The following is an 18,620-nucleotide window of genomic DNA, read 5'->3' on the forward strand; positions in this document are numbered from 1 at the left end:
AGCATTCATGTTTTGAGAGCGGGATCTGCTCTGGTTGACAAATTCTGATTTGTGCGTGTGTAGGACACTTGTAAGGGAATTAAGCTGAATTTTCTCTGTGTGGATATCTATTTATTTCTCATTTTCAGTCAACTCTGGTTTTTTTTTTCACCTTTGGCAAAAACTTTCTGCATAAATAAGATACCTTTACAAAAAGCTTATGTGCATGTATATATATGTAAATATATTTACACATACAATGAAAACTGTTAAGAGCAACCTTTGCTACTTTTATCAGGTTCCAAGTAACGACTCGTCTGAGAAGACACGTCTCTGTGCTAAAGATCAAGAGAAGGAAGGAGAGCCAACCAAAATCTCTGAGTACTTTTTTAGTGACATATTTATGGAAGTGGATGATTCAGAATAGCAAATAGGTTTTATAAAAACCTAGGATCACAGAATATACTGCAACAAGAAAAGAGTATTCTAAAAGTTCCAGTTTGTTCTGATATTAATTTTGCCACACTTACTATCAACTAATTACTCTTGTTAATTAATGCTGTGAAGATGAAGTGGATTCTTTCTGAAGCAACCCCGGGCACTTCCAAAATGCTGACATTGTCTAAATCACTACAGTGATGTCATTGGACCAGGCTACTGACTGCTGGCTTATGGTTTCATTTGTTTAGACACTGATAGTGGGTGCATGACTATCCTGTCATGCAGTGCATGAAAAGTGCAATGAAATAATGTTTAATCTTGCAACAAGTATCCTTTTCCATTTTAATGCTAAAGCTTTTTGGTACTGAATATTCAAATTCTTTACTTCTTTTTGTGAAGTATGTTACGTTAGAAGGAGGAATGAACCTTTTGGGTATAATGTATTATCTGAAGATCAGAATGAAAATACTGGAAGTAGTGTAGTAAGTACATACGTACATATGTCAAGCACTGCTTGTATTTTTATTAGAATCTCCAAATTATGTATTTTTGTAAGAGTTTTTAAACTACATAATTAAAAGATCCTAACCTGAAAAGCCCAATAGGATTGGTTCCTTAAAATATGTTGAAAACTCAAAAATTGAGTTTTCAACAGAGTTAGAAGATGATAACACTCTGATGAGGTTATTATTTGCAAACTTTTTTATCACTTGGAGGAAGAGATTGATGTTTCTTAGTATAAATCCTTATTTTCTTCTAAATTGGAAAACAAAGCTATAGATACAGTTTCTTTTCCTTGTTTTTACATGCAGTTGTTTGTATATTTTCTGACTTCCTTGGTTAGCCTTGTGCAAAGTAGCACAAAGAGACTTGATTTAAACCATGATTATACAATGTCACTTTCGAGGATTTGCTGCTTTGAAGCAGTTGAATTAAAATAGTTTTCTCATGTTGCATGTCTGCTTGTACTGTAACTTGGTATAAAATTCTGGTGTAGCTTTAGATTTGTAGTCTAAGTTTTTACTTACCTCATCAAAAAATTTGTCATCATGAGGTAATTAGGTTTATGCACTCTCAAAGTCAGGTGGTCACTGATGAAAGGTTCAATATTTAGTCTGAAACTCCTGCTTGCATGAGCTTGAGTAGTCTTAAAATTTTTCATGTTACTTCACATTTGCAGGTACTTCCACAAAATGATTTATTATGAAGTTGAAACTGATGTTAAATGATATTGTTAATGCTCTTCAGAAACCTATCATCAGGTTTGAACTGGGTAATCCTTTAATGGCAGGTAAATAATATAAACATGTAGTTAATTTTGAAATAGTTGAAGAAGTTTGAGAGTGTTTTTCTTTTCAGAAGTTCTTGGCAAGGCTTCAGAAGGAATCTTTAAAATTTTGTCAGAGAGGAGAAATACAGAAAAAAGCTACTGTTACTGCAAACTGATATGTTAGCTGGCCTCAGCCAATGAAATGTCACTAGCAGCAGTATTCTTTGAGGTGATGGAAAAGCAACTAACGGTCCCAGTGTAGAGTAATTTACTTGAAAGCATTACTGATCAACCCACATCACCTCCCAAAAAACCCTCTAAAACACCAACAGTTTCTGTTCAGATGGTATCTTGTGCTTTGCCTAATCCGTTTAACTTGAAATGTTTATCTAAGTATTGTTTTACTGTAAACATTATGAAAGAGATTAATGTATACATGTAACTCTATGTATTGTATATCTTGTAGATACTAAGTATGCAAGTGTTTACTTCCTGAATAGGTGTGGCATGTTTATATCACTTGCACTCATAGAGCCTAAAAATAGATTATTGGGGAGTGGCTATGAAATAATTGCTGTGAGTACCTTCTGAGTGAGTTCTGAGGGGATAATCATTCTGCATTTAGTTGCATACATTTTAGCTTGCATTCATGTTACAAGGGGGAAAAAATTAACTACTTCATTACTAAGATTTATGGTGCCTTATCCACATTGTTAATTGGGGCTATACTTTCTCTTTCCTTGCAGCAAATTACATGCACTTTGTTAGAGGTTTTTTTTTTTTAAGAGCAAATTTAATTTTAATAGAAATAAGACAGTTTTGTGTTTTGTTTTGTGAAGTTTTATAATGATGAAGGATTTAAGAAAATATGTTGAAATCGCCATGTGTATGAGTAGCATTTTTACAAAGATGTGGCATAAAACTGCTTTGCTCAGAGTTGTCTGACACCCTGTATCATCACATATAAGTTTTCTGTGTCAAAGGCGGTAGTCCGATTCTGTATGTAAATTATGTGAATAAATTATTTTCTTCTACCTGTGTTTCTATTTCTTAAACTGTCAGTTCCAGTTTTTAAATACTTGTAAGTACACGAAGCTAATAAGTGTGAAATAAGGAAAGGCTGAAGTTGGGCTGCACCCAGACCTGCTGGTTACAGGCTGAGCGTGGTTTAACAGGGGCGTTGCATTGTTCCCTGGTTTTGTTTTAGAATGGAGCTTAATTTACTTGTTATCAGGCTCCCCGGAGTTAACTCTCCCTAAAGACAAAGGCTTCGACTTAAAAAATGCAAACCTGGAATGCTGAAGAATAGCGAAGTTCTCGCGCAAGGGAGAAACTCGACCAAACATCGTTTGGGTTTTAAAAAGATCTGCCCCTATTACTGTATGACAAGTTTCTAAAGAAGGGCAAGGGTTTTCCTAGGCTGCACAAGCATGTAACCTTGCGTGAAATGTGGGGCGTCCCAACACAATTCTTCCGAAGGGCGTTCTGCAGCATTAGCTTGTCCGGGGGACCCGACGAGGACTCCGCGGCCGGGCCCGGCCCCGCCGTGCCCATTGGCTGCTCCGAGGGGAGTGGCGGCGGCGGCGGCCTGGGACGGCCGCCTCGCCTCGGCTTGCTCGCCTCGGCCCGCTCGGCTCGGCCCGGCCAGGCCCGGCCATGCTGCTGGGTGTCCCGCGGCTCCCGGGCCGCTGCCTGGGGCTGCTGCGCCCGCTGCTCGCCCGCGGGTACCGCGGCGAGGCGGTGGCGGCCGTGGGGTCGCGGCCCGACGCGGGCTCCGCGCTCTACCAGGTAGGGCGGGGCGGGGGCGGCAGGGCCCGGGGCGGCGCGGGCCGCAGCGGCGCCGTGGAGGAACCGGAGCCGCGGGGCACGCGGGTCCTGACGAACATGTGCCCGCTCCCGGGCCCGCCCCGCTCCCGAGCGCCCAGGCCTGTCCATTTCTGCGGACTGAGCCTACACATAGCGTGTGAAAACAACGTGGGTTGGTGCAGTCGTCTGCCTCGTCATGGATATTTTTACTTTTAAATCAGGACGCCAGCACTTGCTGCATTTCTGGCTGATCGATACTGTGCTAAGGAGGTGGAGGCGGGGATTGTAGACAGTGGAAGATGGAGCCCGATGATTTCAAAGTTGGATGTTTCCTTGTGTTTGCAAATTGATTCCCGAGTTTAAAACAGGTGGAATAGCCGTACAGAGTCGTGGGCTTGCTTCCAAAACCATCATCTTTTGGGAAGGAGAGCTAGGTGTAATTTCAGTTGTCTTTGCGAAGAGAGAGCAGTACTTGCATCTGGTGTAGATTTCTTTTTAATGGCGCATTATTAATGCCGTCATATTAAAAAGTCATTTTTACAGTTAGGCTGAGAACAACATGGCTTTAGGTGTGGGTCAAGGCTCGTAGGAGAGCATGTGATTGTTTTCATATTTGTTCACGTAAAATATAAAACAGTGCATGAAGCAACAACATGTATTCTTACTGAGAAAGATCCAGTGGTTCTGTGTTTGGTTCTGTGCTTTGTTTTGAAGAAACTAAATTTGGGACAGAAATTAGGTGACTGAAGCTTCTGTGTATTCTCAGAATTTGTCCATATGTATATATATGTATATATACATACAGCACTTGTGTATGTGAAGTGTGTGTATGTATGTGTATACATTTATATTTTGTATAAAAATGGTAGTATTTTAATAAGGGTGTTCACTCATCTAAGCTGTCCCCAGATTCACAGTTATGTCTGGGCACCTTTCACCCTCAAAAGAAAAGCAGGGCTTGGTAAAATGGCTAATAGTGTTTGTATTTGGTAGAAATAATTTATGGAACGCTCCAAGTGCAAGCACTGATTTACAAACACAAAGAGTTGAGGTCCCTGCTGTGAGGCACTTAACCGTCTGAAAAAAAAAGTAGTACAGGGAATAGCAGTGCAAACACAAGAAGACATTATGATACATGATGAAGGTCTTGCCTTCTTTGGCCAATGTCTACCTTTCTGGCTGTGAATTCAGCTAGACAGGCTGGCTTTCATGATGCAGACTGTCTCTTGAACCAGATAGGCAAAAAGGTAATTTAAAAGTGAGTGAGTCTAAATTCTGGAAAATGAAAGTAAGTCTCTTTGAAGATTTCAGGGACTAGCTGTTACATCCACTTCGGTGATGTAGCAGGAATTCATGTAGCTTGCGCAGTAACTGTAGGACTAATCTGCAGAGTTACTAATTTTGCATTAAAATTTGTATAAATCCTCATATTATTAACAGCAGAATTTTACACAACTTGCTGGTGTGTGATGGACCAGCATCCAGAAAAAAACTTGGTTGCCAGTTCACTGGCACTTTTCTTTATTATTTAATGACAATAACAAAGAGCCCGCAAATACATGGTTTAACTAGGACATTTATTTCTGGGAGTGGTCCTTTATGCATTTGGAATTATTTTAAAACATCCTTACTTCTCTTTGGTAAACTATAACAGTGTTCTATTCTGGTTTAAGGCATGAAAGATCATGATAGAAGTGAATTTAAGCAACTCAGATGTTTTTATGCAGTATTTTTTATAGTTTATCTAAAATTTTCTTTCACAGGTTTTTCTTGTAGCTAAACTAGCTACTAACTGAGTCAAAATCTAATGAAAAAGTCTAAGATTGTGATTACTGTTCCTATGTTAATATCTTCTGTGTTTTTATCTGCTTTTTTTTTCCTTGTTTTTCCTGTTAAAGGTGAGTTTTTAAGCACAGTATTGTGTGCAAAAGGTGAGTGTGTTTAGAGGAAATAGACTGACTGAACAAGGAGAAACAGGAAAAATTTTTGATGTGTAAAGTTGCAAAATGGTCCAGCCATTCAAGCTGAACACTGTTGCAGAGTAGTATTGGATGTTGTGACAACTGCATGCTTTTAAAAGTATGGAATTATGAGATACATTTTTACCTTTCAAGGAAATATTTTTAATTTATTTGTAGCAATTACAAAGGCAAAAAAAAATATTCTTTTGAAAGTCACTGTACAGCCAAAGCAATTCAAATGTGACCTGAATCTGTACATACTTTTATTTTATTTCTGCTTTGCTTCTTTGTCTCTCAGTGCCTATGTAAACAAACTCATCTGCAACATTTGCAGCTTCTTTTTAAGGGAAACCTTAAGTCTGAGTGTTCAATTATATATGAACATAGAGTTACCAGCTGTTTTTTTCTGTCAGAGTAGACTCAAACATCATAGATATGAGAATTAGACAAGGCAGTAAGATCTTTTTGTGCAGCATGTTCTTTTATTGCAATTGTACTTTTCAAAAAGGTAATAAACTTCTTAATGTGTCTGCAAAAAAAAAACCCAACAAATTAAGCTTGACTAATACCTTTAAATTCCTAAAAAACTGTTAGAAACTCTCAACCTGCTGTAATGTTCACACGGAGTTTTGGATAATTCTGATAGAAATGCTGAGTTCAGTACTGATTCACTCAGAATATGAGTCTTTGTTTTTCTAGAAGTATGAAGGGAAGAACACCAGCTTAAAACAAAACAACAAAAACACAACCAAACCAAGACAAAACAAAACCAACTTTTGTTTTATCTTTTTGTTCAACCTAAATAACAATAACCTAAAAAGTGTTTACCAAAATTCATTTGACCTAGGTCATTCGTTCTTTGGTACTAGTCATAAGAGCACTTATGCATTTTTTGCAAAATTAGATTTAAAATGCAAACAAATCTATGCCAAAAATAAACAAAAGCTGAGAAACAGCACTTTAACTGTGTAGTGATTAGTTCTATTTTAGTTTATCAAATTCAGAGCTAGTCTTTTACTATCCTAACACAATAAGATTTTTTGTAAAGCATTTTTATTAAATGCACTGGGATGCCTGAGAGAAGCCAGTGTATAGGTAGAAATCTTACTACTTTAAAGACAATACAGAGACAATATTTAGTAAGGTAAAATTTGGAAGATTTGGAAGAGAAATTAGGCTTGTATTTCTTACGTTTGTTTATTAAAAATTAATGTAGTCACACTTGGTTGAATTTAAAATTCTGTTTTGCTCCCCACTTAGGAGAACTATGAACGAATGAAAGCACTGGTAACTGAACTACAAGAACAAGCAGAAAAAATCAGATTAGGTGAGTATGATAGTCTAGATTTTAGAATAAAAACTTGGCTCTTGGCCTTGTTGAACCACAAGGAGTTGGCCTTGGCCCATTGATCCAGCCTGTCCAGATCCCTGTGCAGAGCCTTCCTGCCCTCCAGCAGAGCAACACTCCCATCCAGCTTGGTGTTGTCTGGGAGCTCACTGAGTGTTCACTCAGTCCTCTGTCCAGATTGTTGTTAAACTTACTAAACAGCACCGGCCCCAGAACCAAGCCCTGGGGAGCCCCACTAGTGACCACCCATGAGCTGGATGTAACTCCAGCCACCTCCACTCTCTGGGCCCAGCTGTCCAGATAGGTCTTTGTAACAAATGCTTCATTTATTAGCTATTATTCAGTGTGTAGGGCTTTTCTGATCTCATGTCCCACATATTACACTAGTGAATAATCGCCAGGTGTGCAACAGGAAGTGGTCCCTGTCCCTTTATAACTGGTGGTTTTCTGACAGGAAGAAGTAGGTGAGATACCTTTTATCTTCCATGACTGATCATAGCACTTCAGCAGTTACAGTGGTGTAGGCATTCTTATGAAGGAGAAATTAAGAGGTTTCAAATTAAATGCCTCCAAGTTTGTTTCATTGTTCAGGACACTGCTTCTCAGAATGGAGGCCAGCGCAGGGTAGAGTGTTTTGACGTTGGAAGAGGAATGTTCAATAGATTGGCTACAGGGCCTGGGAACCAAGCATTTGTGATGCACAGAGGTGACAAAAGTCTCAGGATGGAAATTATTTTTGCAGCATCGCACACTATAAATGAAAGACTTCAGAGGTCAGAGATAATGTAGTTATGATGTGAGATTTTGAGAACATAGATGAGAGTATCTCTGGGTGGATACCAGAGGTTGTTTCTTAAGAGACTTGTACAGAAAGAATTTACAAGGTTTAGGCTTAGGCTGGATATATAGACATAATGGACTGGCTGAACTGAAAATAAATTGTGGACTTTCTGACATGCCTAACAGGTAGGAAATTATGTGTGTAGTGATCAAGGAAGGAGGTAGGAGAAATTACTTCAAAGGTAGGCTTAGAAGCTCTGTTTCAGTGATGCCTAGCTGACAGAAAAATCCTGGAGTCTCAGGAGAAATGTCAGCAAAACAGCACCTTCTTTATTTTGGACAGGGAGACAATTTTAGAGTGATGAGGTGGATCAGTGATTTGTCTACACAGAGAGACAATGTTTATATAAGCTGGTGTTATAAAGAGGCTGAGGTGTGTCAACAAATCTTGAAGTATTGAATGACACAAAGCTCTAGAGAGCAAAAGATATGATTTAGGATGACCTCTAGTGAAGGGTTGAAATGAAACAAATATAAACTTGATATTAAATGCTGTATGTCTGAATTCTGCCTACAGTTTTGGCATGGTCTAAGGAAATTAATCCAGATGGTGCTGGGTCATTCAAGATTGCATTCAGCATAACTATTTTGAATGAGTTCTATGGATTAGTATTTCCTGTGCTTTCTATATATTAGTGTTTTCTGCCCTTGTGTTTATTGCCAAGTGGTGGGGGAAAGTTTCAGACAACTATGTTTATTAAAATCTTTACCTCAAGACTAACTGTAAAAAATGAGGAGGGAAATAAAATGGGTTCTAAAAAACAAGCCTTTTTATCAATACCTTAAATCTGTTTGAAGTGGAAACTATTATTTATTAAATTTATTATTAAGGTTCATACTTCAAAAACTGCGAACTCGTCAGCGTTCCCATTCAAAGCTTTAATATAACCGATGATTTATCTTATCCGCGTCCATAGAAAGTGTGACAATTTACTGTGTGACAATATACTGTTGTATCACAGGAGGTGGAGAAAAAGCTCGTAAACTTCATACATCAAGAGGAAAGCTGTTACCCAGAGAGAGAATTGACAAGCTTATTGATCCTGGGTAGGTACTTCCTTTGTTTTTTAACATTTCAGGTTGTCTTTTGCAGGTAAATACTGCAACAGGCTTCTTTTCTCTTTAGCTTCCATAACACTGGCAAATAACGTGATTGAAATTTTACAGAAGTATTCTTTTAAATACCTATTTCTTTTTAAAAAAAAATAATTCAAAAAGTTAATTGTTTAAGTGAGTTTCAGTGGCAGATAAAAGTATTAATTTTTTACAGTTTCATTTCATTTGTCATTGTTCAGATCTCCATTTTTGGAGTTCTCCCAGTTTGCTGGTTACCAGTTGTATGGTAATGAAGAGGTACCTGCAGGAGGCATTATCACAGGCATTGGACGAGTATCTGGGTGAGAGATTACAGTCATCTACATTACTTATGATATGAAAAGGAAGAAGGTATAATTTTATTCAGTTTCCAGGTGGTTAGCGTTTTTAGTGTTTTGTTTCTGACACTCAAAAAATAAATGAAGTTAGTATCTCACTTTGTTTGGTCATAGCTAAAAGGAAGTGAAGTTTTTGGTTTTGTTTTTTGTTTGTCGAGGTTTTTTTAAGTGTGTCCCTTTTACTAAACAAAACACACATGGAGTTTTGGGTGTTCAATGAAGGAAAGAGATTAGTGCATCTGGAAAGCAATTTTAAAAAATAGGGTGGTATTTTAGCCTAAAAATGAGTTTTGAAGAAGAAAAGCTCTCTTAGAGCATCAGGGCTTCAAGAGTCCTTGTCATGTTGCAGTACTTAACTGACATACATACTTACTCGTTAGAAATACTTTTCTCTCTCATAAAACTTCTTTATTTTTAGGACAGAATGCTTGATTGTTGCTAATGATGCAACTGTCAAAGGTGGTACCTATTATCCCATCACTGTTAAGAAACATTTACGTGCTCAAGAAATTGCAATGCAAAATCATCTCCCTTGCCTTTATTTGGGTAAGTCCCATTGAAGAAATTGCCAAGGTCCTGTGTTATGGGCAGCTGATGTGTCTACAGATCTGACTAACTGGGAAAGTATTTAAAGCACATCTATTCAAATATATTTTCATCAATAATGTATTACCTCTGCAGGGGGGTGGCACAGCTTAACTGGATGGTGTGTCCAGGTTCTCAGCACTATCTGCTGCACTGCTGTAGGGCTGGGTTCATAAAATACAGATGCAGCTGTTAATACTGTATCTCTTCTTTCTGTCATGGATAAAGAATATTTTCTGTAGACTTATCCAGTCAATTCCAATTACAGTTAAAAAAAAATAGTATATTCTAGTGGAGGATGTATCTGTATGAGAAACCATAACAAGGAAATAAAAATAGTAAGAGTGACAAAATTGTCAAAAATAATTAGCATCAGTAGATTTTTAGATTTTGGCTTGAATTTTTTTTTGAAGCAGAAATGTATTTGTATTTTGTTTTATATTTTTAATTCAGTCTATTAGATCAGTATTTAGCCAAACCATCATGTAAATTTTACTTATGTATGGTTTTATTATAAAAGATGAATAACAGAGTGGCACATATCTGTAATACATTACTGGTAGTGTTTTCTTAGCTGGGTTTTATACAAATACAAGAGGTTTTTTGCCAATGTCTTCCATCCAGCCTGAATTTCTAGTCTAATGACTTTTGAACATATTAGTCAGTTTCAGTCAGCTTTTACAGAGAGTTGCAAGAAACTATATTCCTATGGATGTTGTGTATGTCAGCATCAGAGGAGAAAGACCTTCTACTCCATTTTAAAAATTAGGGCAGGTTATTCCTTGTCTGTATGGCTTAGTTTAGACCGCTATTTGCCAGTTTGGATGCTTGTTCTAGTTCAATAGTCAATATAAATATAGGTTCAGGCCAGCACAGGTGTTTGAAGTTTCTTGCCCTGCTGATAAGTCAAATGTGAATAAGACCAATAGAAGGCTTAGGAGAAGTGTGAACTTGAAACTGTTGGTGAGGTGGATACAGGGCCAATGTAGGTAGAGATTTTATGGACTGTGGTAGAAAGAGTCCTGGAGGGAAGGAGAGGGCTAAATTTTATCTTAGTTGTTAAAAAACCAGAAGAAACTTAGCTTTGCTGTTTGCAAAACAACTGTTAAAATTTTTTTTGCCTGAATTATCAACAAGTTCTATCTGTTCAGAGAAGTCTTTTTCAGTGAGTACTGGTGAGCAACTGTGAGTAATTCTACTGTTTTAAGATCTTATGGAATGAGGAGCTGTGGGACACAGCTATGCTTTTGGAAGAGAAGTTTAGGGGTTTTATTCCATCTTTGAGATGTATAGTCCTTGAATGTACAATGTCTTTCACACCTGGTGAGTTACCCTTGCACTTCCTGTACCTGGACTTGTTCCAGTTGATTTGAGCTGTGCGATAAGAGGGAGCACTTTGTAGTTAGTCAGCACTGTGCTGACCATGTAATTTTCATGTTGTTTAATCTGCCTTTTCCACCAGTGATAACAACTGACTAGGTGCTAATTCTCATGTGGACACCTGGTGCCATTTGTCACTGAGTCAGTCACTGGTGTGGACATTTTGTTTTGGCTGCAGTCATGTAAGGTGAAAATGTGCATACAGACTGGTGGTTCTAGGTAAAAGTTAATTACTAGGAGCCAGAGTTCTCAGAGATGCTTTACCTCCCTGTGCATTTCCTCATAGTCTTCTCTCCTTCTTTGGATACTTCTCATGACAGGTTGTATTTTTATTAATTGGAAGCAGAGAGGTAGCTTCTGTTGGTAACCTGTAAGCAGGAGGGCATATCCTGAGGCAAGGGCACATAATAAATGAATCCTCTTGAAGATAGTTCAGTGTTTTTGTTATGAAGTGTAATCAAGCTATGAAAATACACAGGCAGCACCTTTTGAACTCTGTGGTGATTAGCTCTGCCTTTTTCTGGAGTTTGTGACAGAATTGCAATAGAATAGTTGAGTTAAAATTGTACATTAAAAGTATTCTCAGTTTAAATATTTTGCAGCAAGATGAGTTAAAAGTTTGTTTACAGAGGTACAGTTGCATCTTTAAGCAAGTTTGAGTTTATTTTCCATGAAAATCATTTGGATGGATGTTATTTTGGAGAGGGGTGTTTACTGTTTTGCTTCTTTATTTTTCCAGAAGGAATGTCGTATTATACCTACATTCGTGGAAATAGATACAGTACTAGTGATAGTAATTGCTGTATATTTTAGGTAACATGCAGATACTTTACAAAGTATGTCACATTGTTCAGAACACATTAATATAATTTGATTCATTCTAGTTGATTCAGGAGGAGCAAATTTACCTCGGCAAGCAGAAGTATTTCCAGATCGAGATCATTTTGGCCGTATTTTCTATAATCAAGCAGTCATGTCCTCACAAGGAATTCCACAGGTAATTTGCTTTTATCTAAGAATTAAATGTACTAAATAGTTTTTATGCTTGCTGCCATTACCTCTTTTCAAGGCTTTGTTTCTGACGGCATTGTGTTGCCCTAACCTGACGGCCCAGTCTGGCGCTTGGAAGCACTGTAAACACAGTAACTGCCCACAAGAACTCATTATAGTTTTGAAGAAATTGTCGACTTTCTTAGTCTTAGTGTTAATGATTTGACCTACCTGCTCCTGTCTGGGAGTAGGAGAGAAGTGGACTAGGGAACATGGTATGTAGGGCTATTTGAGAAAGCACTAGAAAATCTCTTGGAACAGTTCTGCAAAGGTGAGGACCTCTTTGAGGATGGCTAGTAAATGAGACATATTTTCCACTAACACGGGTATGTGTATATTTATATATCTATTTTATATCCTGATGTGCTTTATGCTGAAACAGCCCTAATAATAAGGTTATTTTCTAATGTGTTAATGATGCATAGAATTACTGTTAGTCATAGTTCCTGAATTTAGAAGTGGTTCTGTGTCACAGTTCACTCAGTAATACATAGGGATCGATCCATTTTTTGGTGCAGGTGGTGTGCTAGGGAAGCAAAACCATGTTATGCTGTATCTGTTATTCATGAAGAATGTAAAATATTTGAGGATTGTTGATGGGTAGCTATGGCTGCACTGACCATGAAGGGCAGGATGTATGGTCCCAGTAGAGTTGAGACAGGTAACAAAATAAAGGCTTGAAGGGAATTGTTAGCAGGGGCCTGTGGGAAACTACCAGGAAGGGTGGAAAAATCCATGATCTTTGAAGGTAACTTCCTGCAACACTACCAAAGAGCAAACAACTGGGTAATTCCTACAGAGTTGCTGTCTACTCAGTTACCTCCCACCTCTTTGTATTATTTTGTAGGCCTCTCTTATACCCACCTGCTTTATACGTCCTTTTGCAGACCAAAAAATTCAAGCTTAGTTGTTCTTCCTGCAGTGTTCCACACCTTTGGTGTACCTAGTTCATCTTCTTTTCCTGATCTTACTGTACCTTTTTTAACATGTAGGAGACAACAGTCCTTAAAACAACACAAAAAACCACAAATTGTGTGGAACTTCTTAGAACAAACAACCAGTTCTGAGCACCAGTTCTCAGAATTAACCTTTTTTTTCCTTTGATCCCATGGGAGAGCAAACAGCTTCCTCATTCCTCACTGAGGCACAGCAAAATTCATTTGATCCTGCAGAACTCTTTCTGTTTACCAGGGGAAAGTACATAGAATCTTCCAGCAAAACAGTAAATTAACAGAAGATATAAAGATGTTGTTTGAAACCTGCATTCTTTATGGGCATCTGCAAATAATCAGAGCAGAAAGAAGTTATCATCATAAATCCAGATTATTTTTCAGGCCTGTGATATATACAGTCCTGACAGAATAACCTACAGCTAATTACAATAAGAGCTAAGGAATGCAGAATATTAAAAAATTATTCAATCTCTGTTTTCTGTACAATGTGAACACCAAAATCTATTTTGAGTGAGAAACAGGTCACACATACTGTGGAACTTGTGATGACAATATTTATTTTCAAGGGAAAGAAGTTCACTACCACACTTTGAAACTTTATCCTGGCAAGGGACTGGGATACAGTTTAATTTGTGAGTACCTGCAATGTGCCATGAAGTTCTCCCAAGTTGTAAGTCATAGAAATTACTTCATCCCACATTGTCTGAGGCTGGGCTGTCACACAACCAGAGCCCATGGCAGTGCTATGACACAAATCCCACCCTAATACCACTTATCCAGTGTTCTTTTTCAGAAGGAATAAAACCCTTCAGAGACCATCTTCACTGGATTCTCCTGCTCTGGGGCTCAGGGGGACCCGATTCCAACCACTCACACAAGAGACTCCAATGAGGCCTTCACAGGGCTTTTCCTGGGGGAAGGAGGTAGTAGAAGCCAATACTTAGAGGGTGAAGCATATGCACAGGTCAAGGATAGATTGACAGTATTCAGTCTGACTTGTGTCGTGTAAGAACATGACAGATACTGGCTTTGCAGGATTTTTTGAGGAAACTGCTTGTGTTGCCTTAATACCCTTTTGGCACATTTTGGAAGCAAGTCAGAGTTCAGATCTTCAACTATCTTTTACTCTTCCAAAGAATCCTTAGATCCATCGCCTCTATAAATATCCAAGGCTGAAGATTGCAACACACTAAATCTCTTTAGGAAGTATGACATAGTTTACCTTCTGCAGTTCTTTCCAGCAGTAGAAGTGGACCAGTTGTAGTGATTAGGTAGGTCTCCAGAGAAAAACGGAGTTTAGTTAGAACAAAAATACGTAGGAGAAAAAGACAATTTGTAAGCTGGTCATCATATAAGACTCCCTGATAGATCTAGATTGGTACTAGTGTTTTTGTGGAACAGCAAGTGTCAAAGGAGTGATGTTTTGCTGAATTATCTTTTTTGGAGAAACTTTGGAAAATCTTATTTTTGCTAAAGACTTCAATCATGATCTGCTATGGGTGTAATGATTTTTAGATGTTATGTCAAAGATCGATATGTATACCCAGCTTGCAATGCTGAAATTACTGATGTTGGGCGGGACCTTTATAGAAAAGCTTGACCCTACAGTCATCCTCATGTTTCCAATATGTCTTGAAAAGTATTTTACATACTTGTAAAGTTGCATTAAAAAGTTGAATTTGTTTTTCTTTCAATTACCATATGGTGTTGTATTAGGAATAATTGTATTCATATATAATAAAAACTAAATATAAGAAAGATTCGTCTTTTAATAAAGCACATTTCTGTTTGTTATGACACTGATGAAACTTAAATTTTCCAAGTATTACACTGATGAATGTTTATCTTTCTTTAAGTATTTATGGAAGACTGGGAAAGATGTTTTGCTGAAGCACTTCCTTTGTTTAAAGGATGTAATAAGAATGCATTTTGTTTGGGAGATGTATCTATGCTTTGTTTTATTTTAAAGATGCACCGCTAGCATTTGTAAATATATTCTTGGTCCTTTAATAGATTGTGCTAGCTAGAACCATCTTCCCTGTCTGAGAACATGTTTCTTTAGAAAATGGGTTTAGGAAATTATGCTCTCTCTGATCTCCACTCCAGTCAATTCTTCTGAGGTGGGACTCTGGATATTGTTAATTTGCTACCTGATGTTCTATGCTGTGGTCTGCTTGAAGGTCTCTTCATCTGTCCATTAGTTCTTCTCAATTTGGCCCTTGAAGTGCTTGGTTTTTTCCCCCTTTTTTATTTTTTGTTGCTGATAATGCTTTTAATTTTCCCCTCCACTTTTACCTGTGACTAATTTATTATTCACCCACTACAGTTTAAATTACGTTGTTGTCTGTACGGGTGTGAATCAGAAAGCTGTGATTAGCTCCTCATTAGCTACTTCCTGAGCTCTCTCACACTCCTATGCTGCACGGATACAATGGGGGATGGAGCTGTTGGTATGAAACAGCGTATGTGCGCTCAGTACTGTTTACTTTTATTGGACACATCAAGAATTTTTTTCCAGCTATTTAGAAAATTAAGTCTGGAGGTAGGACATTATTTGGGAATTTGACAAGTAGGTTTTGTTTTTTCCAGGAGATACATATTCCAGTTTTTATGCTAAAAATGCAGGCACATTTTTTTCAGTGTGAGCATGGTGAAATTAAGAATAGGAAAAAATGCACGAATTCTGGAGGGAAAAATGAAATAAACTTATTTGCACCAAGTTTATCCCGTTTATAGAGACTTATGTTATTCTTAAATTTGCCAGGAGTTAAATTTATTAAGTGTACAAGAGAAATACTGCAGATTAATCACGTGACTCCGAATATGGTTTAAGATCCTGAAAACTGCTGAAAAGGCTGTTTGGTTTGATGGTAGCAGATTGACACGGTTCATGTAGTCCTGCTTTAGATATGCATAATGTGATTTCGAAGTTTTATTTTCTTTTGTGCTGTTCTCCTAAATTATCATGTAACAGAGAACACAAATCAATATCACCTTGAAACAAACTTAATATAAAATAACATTGTTTTCTGGGGGTATTTTAGGGGTTATATATGTCTATATGTGCAGTTGTGACAGAAAGTGTTTACCTTTTTCAGATGAGTATTCCTTTTTTTCTCCTCTACAAGTGTCTTGAAAGGATCTTTGAATATGCTTCTGTGAAGGATGAGTTGAGAAACTTGACTTCCACAATTGTCTACAGTTACTGTATTCATCATATCTGGGGTCAAGTCAGTTTTGTAAAAGTATCACCAAAATATTACTGGTGGAAAATGTTCACTGGGTAGGTGTTCATCTCTAAATTAGGCAAAAGGATGAAGCAGGGATTATTCATGTTGAAGCCCATAATGAGGTGCTCAACACATCTCAAAAGGGCAAAATTAATTAGTTGATCCATTGAAGACCTGAAGTAGCATACTAGGAGATGGGAGAAATTTCCTTCCAAGGATGTTAACACTAATGCAGTCATGCCAATAAGCAGTAACTGAAGCCCTGACTTTATTTTTAAGAGAAACCTCTAGGTTTTAACCTTTACTGTTCATCAGCAAAACCAAATTCAATGGTGGAATGTGTGCTTGTTCAAACATATTACCTGTGTGGCTCATGGTACTTCATATATGAATTTTCCAGTAGGGTTGTCTGAAGATCATAGTTGGAAAGACTGTTGAAAATGGAAGATTCCTTACATTTTAAAGAAATGCTAAAACTTATGCATATATTATGCTTATGCATAATAAGTTTGCTCTGCTAGACAAAAATAATCTTGCAGTGCTATCCAGTGACCTGCATTAAAATATATAATATCTCTTGCCTTTGCTATTTTAAGGGTTGGACAGTTCATTAACTTATGCCTTTTGTTTTCCTGATAGATAGCGGTAGTCATGGGATCCTGTACAGCAGGAGGAGCATACGTACCTGCAATGGCTGATGAAAGTATTATTGTTGGCAAACAGGGAACAATATTCCTGGGAGGGCCACCACTGGTAAGGATATGGAAGTTTCTAGTGACATAGCCCCTCTCCTCCCCCTTCCCTCAAATCATGCTGTGATAATTTTACACTTTAAACAATTGAGATGTTTCTTGGTGAGATATTTCTAGATATTCTATAGATTAGTTTGTATTTTTAAGTATATCTGAATGTTTCTATCCTAAATCAAATCTCTTCTGTTCAGTAGAGGTGTATATATATATAATTCAGACTGTCTCAAGGTGTTTATCTAGTACTGCTTTTAGATTGCTGTGCACATTTTAAATGATAAAATTTTTTTCTATATTCAATTATGGGCTCTCTAAAAAATCTGGAAAAAATCACAACCATGTGTATTGTACACATCTCCCTCCCCACCCTCTCCCCTCTTCTTCCCTCTCCTTAATAAGGAAATTGCTTCTAAGGAAACTGACCTGAAGAATTCAGGTGAATTAAACCTTGCTTTATTGTGGAACTCATAGTGGCATTTGTGACTGTGAAGTACTGCAGTATAAGACGGCTTTAAGATTACAGTAGCTTGGCAGAAAAGGAATGCTTACATGTGGTTTATTATTTTAGAAATAACTGTATGTCCTAGTGTAGGCTCAGTTCTGTACCAATACAAATAATGATACAGTAATATCAGTCTTTTCTGACAAAGATTATTCTACTTAATGCAAGCTTTATGAGAAAAAAAAATTTTTAGTAATAAATGCTAGTGCTAGAACTAACAGAGCATCATTCATCACAAGTACTCAAGTCTTGATGAAACCATGGCTGGATAAACTTGCTTATTTGAAATAGTCAAATATTTGTCAAATTTTTTGTACAAACTGGTCTGAGGCAGCACAATGGCTCTCTTTTGGTTACAGTCTTTTGGGAACTTTCAGGTGTGCTTCCTGTGACAAATCCAAATGTAAATCAAATGTCTCTCAAGAGTCTTTCCATCTTGAGCATGCCAAAATGGAGAAATTGCTTTGTAACAGCACTGTTAATGCAGATACTGCTCCACTGATTGCTTTAGTAACAACAAAGGCAAAGTCTCTTGGAAGTCACTTCCTTCAACACTTAAAATACTGGGAAAATGTGGCATATCCCATTAAACTATGGGAAAACAGCCGCTGACAGATCTGTTTGTTGACTAGTTCCTAAGGCATGATTGTGTTACTCTCATTAAAAGTATGAAGGACTCATCCTTTAATGTGGTTTAGTGTTTACTTGTATAGCTTTGCTCTCATTTCCACAGCATATTTTTGTAGTGCATTCTTTTCCTTTAGAATGAATTTTTCCCCATTGCATCATCTTGTTGAAAAAAAGTAGATTTGGTATTATATGTCTTGGAAAGTTCACTGTAAAGATGGCTTTAAAATTCTTGTGCAGTTAAAAAAAAATAAAAGAAAAAAGAGAAAAAAGGAAGAGGAAAAGGTCTTGCATTTGTACATCTTGAATAAATTTAGAATTTAACTGGCAAATGGAAAGCAGGGGCATGGGATACACACCTGAAAGAATAAAGATACTTTGTTGTCTACCTTAAAAAAAAAAAGGCATTTAGTTTGAAATAATTTAATATTTTGGTGGAGGGTTTTCAAGCTGATAAGAAGAACAA

General features: G+C 37.4%; 2 protein-coding genes across 8 annotated transcripts in view; both read left to right on the top strand.

Moving 5' to 3' along the window:
• The window catches only part of BDP1 (B double prime 1, subunit of RNA polymerase III transcription initiation factor IIIB), a 53,663-nt gene extending 50,939 nt beyond the window's left edge, over nucleotides 1–2,724 (top strand). For all 7 annotated transcript variants that reach the window (XM_033520324.1, XM_033520325.1, XM_015653634.2 and 4 more), the window contains one exon: nucleotides 278–2,724. In XM_033520324.1, the coding sequence (XP_033376215.1) occupies nucleotides 278–406 (129 nt within the window). In that variant the 3' untranslated portion in view covers nucleotides 407–2,724. The remainder of the gene's footprint in view (nucleotides 1–277) is intronic.
• A 553-nt stretch (nucleotides 2,725–3,277) lies between these two features.
• The window catches only part of MCCC2 (methylcrotonoyl-CoA carboxylase 2), a 35,570-nt gene continuing 20,227 nt past the window's right edge, over nucleotides 3,278–18,620 (top strand). Inside the window, exons 1-7 of the mRNA XM_015653613.2 lie at nucleotides 3,278–3,478; nucleotides 6,718–6,784; nucleotides 8,608–8,692; nucleotides 8,941–9,042; nucleotides 9,497–9,624; nucleotides 11,928–12,040; nucleotides 16,916–17,029. Coding sequence (XP_015509099.1) covers nucleotides 3,347–3,478; nucleotides 6,718–6,784; nucleotides 8,608–8,692; nucleotides 8,941–9,042; nucleotides 9,497–9,624; nucleotides 11,928–12,040; nucleotides 16,916–17,029 — 741 coding nt within the window. The 5' untranslated portion in view covers nucleotides 3,278–3,346. The remainder of the gene's footprint in view (nucleotides 3,479–6,717; nucleotides 6,785–8,607; nucleotides 8,693–8,940; nucleotides 9,043–9,496; nucleotides 9,625–11,927; nucleotides 12,041–16,915; nucleotides 17,030–18,620) is intronic.

Source organism: Parus major, chromosome Z (assembly GCF_001522545.3).
Source record: "Parus major isolate Abel chromosome Z, Parus_major1.1, whole genome shotgun sequence".
Classification (NCBI taxonomy): domain Eukaryota; kingdom Metazoa; phylum Chordata; class Aves; order Passeriformes; family Paridae; genus Parus; species Parus major.